General features: G+C 45.9%; 1 protein-coding gene across 3 annotated transcripts in view; it reads left to right on the top strand.

Annotated features, from left to right (window-relative positions):
* Window positions 1–4,331: 4,331 nt before the first annotated feature.
* Window positions 4,332–9,864, top strand: part of SLC30A4 (solute carrier family 30 member 4) — a 32,370-nt gene continuing 26,837 nt past the window's right edge. For 2 of the 3 annotated variants that reach the window (XR_008795314.1, XM_056135380.1), the window contains exon 1: window positions 4,332–5,158. Coding sequence is in view for 2 of the 3 variants with exons in the window: in XM_056135380.1 (XP_055991355.1) it covers window positions 4,768–5,158 (391 nt within the window). In the remaining variant the exon portion in view is untranslated. The remainder of the gene's footprint in view (window positions 5,159–9,864) is intronic. The other variant, XM_056135381.1, reaches the window with a different exon arrangement.

Here is a 9,864-nt window from a genome sequence, read left to right as displayed (position 1 = left end):
TGGCACTGTGGTGGTAGGTATAGTATTCCTAAAGTATTAGTATTAGTACTACTGCTTTGGGCTGGAGCGATAGCACAGCAGGTAGGGCGTTCGCCTTACAAGCGGCCAACATGGCCGACCCGAGTTCGATTCCTCCGCCCCTCCCGGAGAGCCTGGCAAGCTACCGAGAGTATTCGATATGCCAAACACAGTAACAGCAAAGTCTCCAATGGAGACGTTACTGGGCCCGCTCGAGCAAATCGACGATCAACGGGAGGGCCTTTACCTTTGGGCTGGAGCGATAGCACAGTGGTAGGGCGTCTGCCTTGCACGCAGCCAACATGGCCGACCCGAGTTCGATTCCTCCACCCCTCTCGGAGAGCCTCGGAGAGCCCGGCAAGCTACGGAGAGTATCTCGCCCGCACGGCAGAACCTGGCAAGCTCCCCATGACGTATTCGATATGCCAAACACAGTAACAACGAAGTCTCCAATGGAGATGTTACTGGGCCTGCTCGAGCAAATCGACGAACAACGGGAGGGCCTTTACCTTTACCTTTTACTACTGTTTTAAAACAGGATGCCTTGGCCAAAATTTGATGTTTAATTAATTCATTTCTATAGCACTGTATAGCAGTGTCCTTCCTTTGTTCATCAATTTGCTTGAGTAGGCACCAATAACGTCTCTATTTGTGAGACTTATTGTTGTTGTTGTTGTTTTGGGGGGTCACACCCGGCAATACACAGGGGTTACTCCTGGCTCATGCACTCCTAGTGGTGCTCAGGGGACCATATGGGATGCTGGGAATCGAACCCGGGTCGGCCACGTGCAAGGCAAACGCCCTACCTGCTGTGCTAGCACTCCAGCCCCATTGTTTTTACTGTTTTTGGCATATCGAATATACCATGGGGACCTTGCCAGGCTCTGCCATGCAGGTGGGATACTTTCGGTAGCTTGCCAGGCTCTCCAAGAGGGACAGAGGAATTGAACCCAGGTTGGCCACGTGCAAGGCGAATGCCCTACCCACTGTGCTATAGCTCAAGCCCAGGGATCATTTCTATAGTTCTTTACTAGAGAAGCTTCTCTGACTGTAGAGCACTCAAATTCATTTCTATAATAAAAATGGTATTACTATTAATAGATAATATGATTTTTTTTTGGTTTTTGGGTAACACCTGGCGATGCACAGGGGCTACTCCTGGCTCATGCACTCAGGAATTACTCCTGGTGGTGCTCAGGGGACCATATGAGATGCTGGGAATTGAACCTGGGTCGGCCACATGCAAGGCAAATACCCTACCCACTGTGCTATTGCTCTAGCCCCCAATATGATATTCTTTTCAGCATTGCCAATTTTTTCCAAGAGTCATCTGGGTCAGAAAACCGGTTGCTGTCTTTTTGGGAAGTGGGAGGTTCACACAAAGTGGTGCTCAGGAGTTATTCTTGACTCTGATCTGTGCTCAGGTATCACTCCTGGTGGGGCTTGGGAGAATATATGTGGTGCCAGGGAGTGAACCTGTGTCAGTTAAGTACAAGGCAAGTACCCTACCCAGCCCTCAGATAACTTGCTTGTACATGGGATATTTTGTGTCCATTTCAGTTAACTTGACCATTATTGTCTTGTGGTTGAGTTCTTCTATTTAAAAAAAAAACATATAAAATGGGTTACTTGGTTAAGAGATGGTCTAAATGGCTGCCTTTTTTTTCCATGTAAAATAGCTCACCTGGGGAAAAAACAGCATAATGAGCAATAGAAGAATTACAGCAAATACTCAGGTTATAAATGAATTGCATTTTAAAAATTTACTTGTCAGGGGCTAGAGATAGTACAGTGAATAGAGCACTTGCCTTGCAAGCAGCTGACCCATATGGTCCCCTGAGCACTGCCAGGGTTGATTCCTGAGCATTGCCGGGCATGGTTTCCCCATCAAAAAAGATGAATGTTCATTTATTGTTACAAATTCTGAATACAGAGAAATAAGGTTACAAATGGTGGTACATTCCAGAACTATTCACAGAAGTATCTTTAGTCTATTTTAAAGCTCAAAGATAGAAATCATGCCAGTAAACACAGGGCTGACCTAGGAACAAGAGTCCATGTGATAAAAGAATCAGAACAGTGTCTTCTCTGTTACAGAGGAATGTTGATATAGATATAACAGTGATTTATTTCTATGTAAAGTATTACCTCAAAACTTACCATCTTAAAACAAGAAACATTGATCTCAAAGTCTCTGTGGGTCAGCTGTGAGTGACCAGTCTAGGTGGTTCTGCTCAGGATATCATAGGAGGTTTTGGTCCACATGGCTCAGGCAGCAGTGAACTGAAGTAGCAGGGACTAGAGGAGCCACTTCCAATATGGCTCACTTGAAAGGCTTGTTGGCAATTCAATATCCTCAGCACACAGACATTTCTATGGTGCGGCTCAAATTCCTCATGGCCTGGGTGTTCTGGCTTCCCCCCAAGCTGAAATATCAAAGTGAGAGACCACGGAAGTAGTTTGTAATGTCTTCTATGACATACTCTTTTAAGTCATCCATTGTTACATCGCTACAGCCTATTCATTATTCAGTAGGAATAGCCAACAAAATAGAGGGAATTCAGCTCCTCATAAATTTGTAGATATATGTTGAATCACTATATATATTTTTTGTCCTCCAATCACTTTCCTCAGGTCCCCATTGATGCTGAAGAGTAAAAGTAAATTGTGAAGCAGAACTGCAGTATTACCAAGTTTACTTTAATATGCAAAATAGCTCATGTTTATCTCAACTTTCCTGGTAACATCTATGCACTTTCCTTAAGAGAAATACAATTTGAAGAATTAATACTTGAGAGTGCTCATCACAAACCTGAAAATTTTGCTCTATTCATTTGTATTTCTCATTAGTAGAGTTCCAGGCAGACTGAAAAACTGAAAATAAAAACGACATGTAATCTATTCCAAACTCAGGAAATTAAGATACTGGAGGTTAGGAAGGCATCCCTCAACTTTCTCCCTTCAGCTGCTAATGATTGAGGATCCTATTATGAAATTTGCCTTGGTCTTGGGACCCATGAGATCCTAGTTTTCCGGACTTGAATCAGCGGCAACTCCACAAACATGTTGGGCAGTGGTCGCTGAGAACAGAAGGAAAAAGCCCTGAGACTGTTGGTGTGGCCTTTCCCTCCACCACCCTCTCCCTCCAAAAAAGGAAAAGCAACTCGTGCTCTTGCACTAGTCAAGCAAGATCCGAAAACGTCGTCTGAATCTTCAGAAGCAAATAAGATCAATTTTCATTGTATTTTTCTGTAACCTGAAATTTTATAATCCCATGTAAACTTGTCGAAATACATTCAAAAACACTAAAGAGGAGTTGGCATTACATTTCAACTCCAGTTAGAAGCTTCACCTGAGTTCTGACAGTGCTTGAAATCTTCTGTGAGTTTTAACCCCATTTGGGGAGGGGAGATCTGAGGGACAAGACTCCTTTCCTGGGCACAGCCAGACACTGCCCTTGGCTCCCCGCTGATGAATGTGATGGAGACTATGAACTCAAAAAAGTACACAGACCCACAAAATTTTGCACATGAATTTGTGAGTACTGGATCCCCTATAAATCCACGCAGGTTATCTGGATTAAGAATCACTTACAGAAGGGGAAGCGTGGGACCTACTGCCATTCCATCTAGCCATCAAAATGTAGGTATAAACCAAAAGCTACCACTCAGAGTGTCATCCTGCTCTTTCCTTTCGCTGTTTGTGAGACAGAACCATAGGCCAGAGCGGACACCTCCACGGGTGTTTTCGGGGCTTGGATAAAAGCCATGTCGTGAATACCACGGAAGCAAACGGCGCGTGGCCAGGAGCACGCAGAGGACGCTGCGTATTTGCCGAGAATAGAAACCCCCTCCCTGCTGGACTCGCCCCTCCAATCTGATCTGACTGGGCAGCCTTGGCCAACTTGTCAGAGCGGCAGCTCGAGGAGAGAATCCCGGCGCGGCCTCCCTCTGGGGGGGCGGGCTCTCAAAATTCCTTTCTGGGTCCACGAGGCCCCCAGCTCGTGATTCCTCAGGCCGAGCTTCGGGGCGCGAACTCGCGCGCCGCGCCGCGCCGCCCCGCCCCGGGAGGGCCCAAACGGATCTGCCCCCCACTCCTCAGCGGAGGAGCCGGACTAGAGCCGCCCCTGCTCCCGGGCCGCGGCCGCCCGTGACCCCGGGGCCGAGGCGGGCGCCGCGCCCGCGCCCGCGCCCCCGCCCCGCCCCGCCCCGCCCCGCGCAGCGGGCCTGCGTGTCCTCGCGCCGACCCCTCCCTCGCGCGCCTCGCCCGCGGCCGCTCCGGCGCACGCGCGCGGCCTGGAGCAGGGCGGGCTGAGGCGGCGGCCGCCGGCCCCCGGCCCCGAACCTGTCACACCCGGGGAGCCGGCCGGCAGCGGCGGGCGCGTCCAGGCGCTAGGACTGCCCCGCTCGCCCGCGGACGCCGGGCCCAGCCGGGTGAGCCGGCCCCGCCGCGCCGGCAGGGGGCGGGGAGATGAGCGGCGGCCCCGAGGCAGCGCCCCAGGTAGACGCGCCGCCCCTCGCGCCTCGAGGCGACCCCGCGCCCCCGAAGTCGCACGCTGCACGCCGCGCGCGGCCGGGGAAGTCGCGGAGCGCGCGGGGCGCCTCGCATTGATCGCGCCTTTCGCCTTTCCGCAGCATGGGCACGGACGCCCGGCTCTGCCAGCGGGAACTGGGGCTCCGGTGAAGTAGGAGCCGCCGCCGCCGCCGCCGGCCGGCCGCCCGCCCCGAGCCGCCCCGCTCCGCCTCGGCCATGGCCGGGTCGGGCGCGTGGAAGCGCTTCAAGTCGCTGCTGCGGAGGGAGGATGCGCCGCTCTTTCTCAATGACACCAGCGCCTTCGACTTCGCCGACGACGCGGCCGACGAGGGGCTCTCTCGGTTTAACAAACTTCGGGTGGTGGTGGCCGACGACGGGTCGGAAGCCCCGGAAAGGCCTGTTAACGGGGTGCACCCGGCCCTCCAGGCCGACGACGATTCCTTGCTGGACCAGGACCTGCCCCTGGCCAACAGCCGGCTGAGCCTGAAGGTGGACCCCTGCGACAACTGCAGCCGACAGCGAGAGTCGCTCAAGCAGAGAAGGGTGAAAACCCGCCTGACCGTCGCGGCGCTCCTGTACCTGCTGTTCATGATCGGAGAACTTGTCGGTGAGTGGTGGCGCCAACCCACGGCCCCTTCCCTACCGGCCGCGCGGACAGGTGTGAGCAGGAGCTGAGGTCCACACTCGGTTTTCAGGAGGCGTGGGCTGTATTAGTGAGACGGGTTTCGAGATGATGAAAAGGCCACATGGTTCCAAAGATCAACCTGAGTACAATAGGAACTAGCAGATTACTGACCTTTTCCTCTGGCTCTCCTCAGGGCCGTCCGCCCTTTAGCGGAGGGAAGGACTGGGTATCCCTTAACTTCCTCTTCCCCCCCAAAAAAGATCAAATCAGGTTAGTTTTTATAACGATTGCAATAGTACATGAGGGGCTGGAGAGATCGTACAGCGGGGAAGACACTTGTCTTGCACGTGACCTCCCCGGGTTCCTTCTCTGACACCCCATAGGGTCCCCAAGCCCCTCCAAGCTGTGATCCCTGAGCACAGAGCCGGAGTATGGCCCCCAGACCAAAATATAATAGTAAATAATTCTCAAATTACTTAGAGTCCTAGAATTAAGAACCAGTTCTAAAGCTCCAATTTCCATGTGTTTTTTATTGTTTTTTGATTTTTTATTTTAGTTTTTTTACTGTTGAATTTGTTTTAAGTGGTCCATGATACCATTTACTTTTACATATCTAGTCAAGAGATTTGAGAAAATAAATGTTACCAGCCAGCCTGCAAGTTTTTCAGGATAAGGAGGATCCGGAAGAACTAGAGCAACTCCCTCTGGTTAATGAACTTGATTTTTTCCTTTGCTCCCATGATTCAACAAATATAATTTCAGTGTACATAAATGCTTCTTTTTTAGGTTAATTTCACAGCCACATTGGTGTAATTGATGTCTTCTCTTGGTGACAGTTCTGAAAAGTGACATTGAAAGCAGGAAAATTTCTCCTATGTCACTGTCACTGTCCTCCCGTTGTTCATCGATTTGCTTGAGTGGGCCCAGTAACATTGTGAGACTTGTTACTGTGTTTGGATGTCGAATATGTCACGGGTAGCTTGCCAGGCTTTGCCGTGCGGGTGAGATACTCTTGGTAGCTTTCCGGGCTCTCTGAGAGGGGCAGAGAAATCGAACTCGGGGTGGCCGTGCTCTTAATTATGAACATTAATTAGAATAGAGGTTATAATAATCCATATTGAAGAGGTTGACAGAAGTCATATGGAAGGAAATGATACACATTTCTTCCTTACCTCATTTCTTTTTATTTGTTCTGTGAAGGAGGGCAGGAGTTTGGACCACACCGAGGATGCTCAGGCATCACTCCTGGTAGTGCTCCAGGTACCGTACAGGGTGCCAGGAATCAAACGCAGGTCAACAACATGCAAGGCAAACACCTTATCTTCTGTACTATCTCTGTGGTCCTTTGCTACCTCATTGCATCCCCCTTCTCCCTGTGCTCACTTTCAGCCAAGCGGGCTACTCATAACGACCATTGGTCTGGCCCATCCCTGTACTTAAATGGTTTTTAGACACCTTGACCTCACTATAGTAGGATATGCATTTAACAGTGTAACTCAGGCATATATGTGTATATGCATACGTATAGATGTATTAATGTATGTATAACAGAAAAGTTTTATTTCATATGCTTTTACCCCATATTTTTTTATTTTGATCCCTGCCCATTTAACTGATTCTGTGGTCCACAAATATATCAAGATCTTCAATTTGAAAAGCACTACTTTGCATGAACTCGCTTTCCCACCACCTCAAAGTTTTTGGGTGGTTTCTTGCATTCACATGTCATCTCAAAAAGATACCTTCAACATGCCTTTTATGACTGACTAAAGTAACTCTCTTCTCCTCTTCCCTACTGAACTTTAAAAGCCCTCAGCAACTGATCTCTTTATTTATTTTGTTTTTTAGCGTGCCAAATTCGGTGTTGTTCATTGCTACTCAGAAGTAGCTCCTGGTTGTATTTAGGGGACTATGCAGTTGCAGTTGGACCTCCCACTGCAAAGCATCCACTCAACCTATAGAGCAATGTCTCCTGCCCTGAGATTATCTTCTTAGTACGTTTACTTGCTGATATATATCTTCCTCTGCTAAAGTATAAGCCCATCCCCAACACCTGGAATAAGGACTTGCACTGAGATCATACTTAATAAGTGTTTTGTATTTTTACTGTTAGGGGATTATAAATGCTTAAGGTATACAGAAATGCAAGGATGGAATTATAGTCATGGCCAGATAAGACCAGCAAACCATGATTTAGTGACTTACATATATTCGCACTACTGGAATGTTAAATCATTAAGATTTAGTGATTCTGGACTTTGATATTTAAAGTTTAACATCAATAACACAAATCACAATTTCCCCTAAAGATTTTAGTTTATTTTGCCTTTTTTAAAATTAAGATATAATTGTCCTTACTTTTACCCTCACTCCCCATTTTTTTTGTTCTTGGGCCACACCTTGCAGTGCTCAGGGTTTATTCCTGGCTCTGCCCACTTCTGGCAGGGTTTGGGGGATAATATGGGGTGCTGGGGATTGAACCCTGGTGGACCACATGTAAGACATGTGCACTCCCCACTGTACTGTTGCTCCAACCTTCTTACTTCCATTTCTGAAGTCTCGAGTTAGTAAATGTTATTTGTTGAAAGCTACAAGGAAATACTCCAAATGTAACTTTATTTTCAAATGTTGAAGTCTCATCCACATGACAGAGGGCCATGGATGTAGCTCAATATGCTATAGTACCCTTGCTTTACCTGTGTGAGGTCCTGGATTACATACCCAAGAATGAAAAGAATGAAAACATATATTTGCTAGTGCTTAAGATAGACTTTAACAAAATTATTCAGAATTCTGTATAAATAGAATATTTATTAAAGTGTTTGACAAGCACTTGGAAATAAAGCATTTAATGTAGGAAGTATGAAGTGATAAAAGATGAAGTAATTTAAAAATCTGAAAGAACATAATTTTGAATCTTGTTTTTACCACTAACAAGAGACCTTAGACAATGTCTATTTTTCCTTCCTCCCATTTAGCAAGTTTGGTTTTTTGTTGCTTTTTTTTTGACTACCAACAGTGTCAGGCACTGTGCTACCTGTTCTGAGAAAACAATGAAGAACAGAAATCTGTCATCATTAATGTCTACAACATTTAATAGTAGAGGATATGTTATATACACATAAGTACATTTAATGGTTTAAGACAACTGGTCTTAAGTCCTATGAAGAAAAAATAATGAGGTATAAAGACATAGTGGTCAGCAGGACATAGTTTATATGCATGAGATACAGATAAATTACAAAAGGAACAGAAGGAGTTATTCAGGCAAAGGAAGTGAAGGAGGAATTTTTCAAGCAAAGAAAACAGCATGTACAAAGATCCTAAACCCTTCCATTCTTTAGAAGCATCTAAAAGACCAGTTTGCCTGGAATGTAGTAAGCCAGGGAATCAGATCAGCAGGTCCTAACAGACCATACTAAATTAGTATAGTTTGTATTCTAAGTACAGTTGTATCACTTGATATGGTCAACAATAGACTACATAAATAACAGTGACTATACTATATGTGATATATGGCATGTGACAGGCCACACTGTCTATGGTTGTATTACACTCTGAATAATACATGATGACAAAATTGCTTAATAAAGCACTTCCCAGAAAGTATCCCCATAATCCAGTCATCAGGAGACACATGACTATACATTGGGAACCCAGTGAAAGTTTTTGAGTGGAATGTGATGTGAAAGTAATTTACCTTTTTAAAACATTAACTTGGCCCTTAAGTAGGGAAATAGTTGGAGGGTATGCAAATAAAAGCAAATAAACTATTTCAGAGATCCAGACAAAGTTTTATGGCTTAAACAGTGAAGAGAGATTATGTACAGACTGAAAAACATTTTAGAGGTAGCAGTAACAATGCTGGCTGTTGGATTGGGATGGAACGTTTTGGGAGAGAACTGTGTCAGGAATGATTTTGAAGTTCCTTTTTAAGCATTTGAGAAACAGCTAAATAAAGACGTCTAGTGAGCTGGTATTTATGATTGGATACTTAAGAGAAGTTAAGATAGAGATATAGTATATAACGTTATAGAAATGAAAAAAAATACCTAGAGAGAGTTCATCTTGAGGAACTCCAGTTTTCGAAGTGTGAAAAGTTGACATTGGTGAAGTAATTTTCAAATAGAGCCTGGAGGTAGAGGATGTAGCTTAGAGTAGAGCCAAAATCCTCACATCTATAAAACTTGGGTTTGATTCCCCCCCCATACCACAAAAGAAAATAATGGAGCTATGACACCATTACAGAGAAATTGCATGATCTCTCTTGTTTGAATTTGGCCAAAAACTGGGCCAAAATATTTGTTTCAGGGAAATCATCAAGCAAAGCCAGACAGATAGATGATGTGCTGGTGTGTGTATCTGACATGTGTGAACCTTAAATTCAGTCCCCAGCCATGTATGACCCCACCCTGACCCCTAGCATCTGTGAATGTGGCCCCTACAAAAAGAGTAATATTTTAAAAATTATCAACCAACAATTATTTATGTACCAGTGAAAAGTACTTTTAACCAACCAATTTTGTGTAACCTAGTTTAAGCCTATATTAATCCAAATTTACTCTTCCTTAACCACTGACCATATATTTTTTTCCCTCCCATAAAAGTTCTGACTTTGTTCCTCCTTGGGGCAAGTTTGAGGTTTTACTTTTTGTTTTGCTTGAGGCCATACCCAGTACTGTTCCGGG

Source organism: Sorex fumeus, unplaced genomic scaffold (genome assembly GCF_029834395.1).
Source record: "Sorex fumeus unplaced genomic scaffold, SorFum_2.1 ptg000111l, whole genome shotgun sequence".
Classification (NCBI taxonomy): Eukaryota; Metazoa; Chordata; class Mammalia; order Eulipotyphla; family Soricidae; genus Sorex; species Sorex fumeus.
The sequence above is the reverse complement of the archived record's forward strand: the minus strand, read 5'-3'. Positions and strand labels throughout refer to the sequence as shown.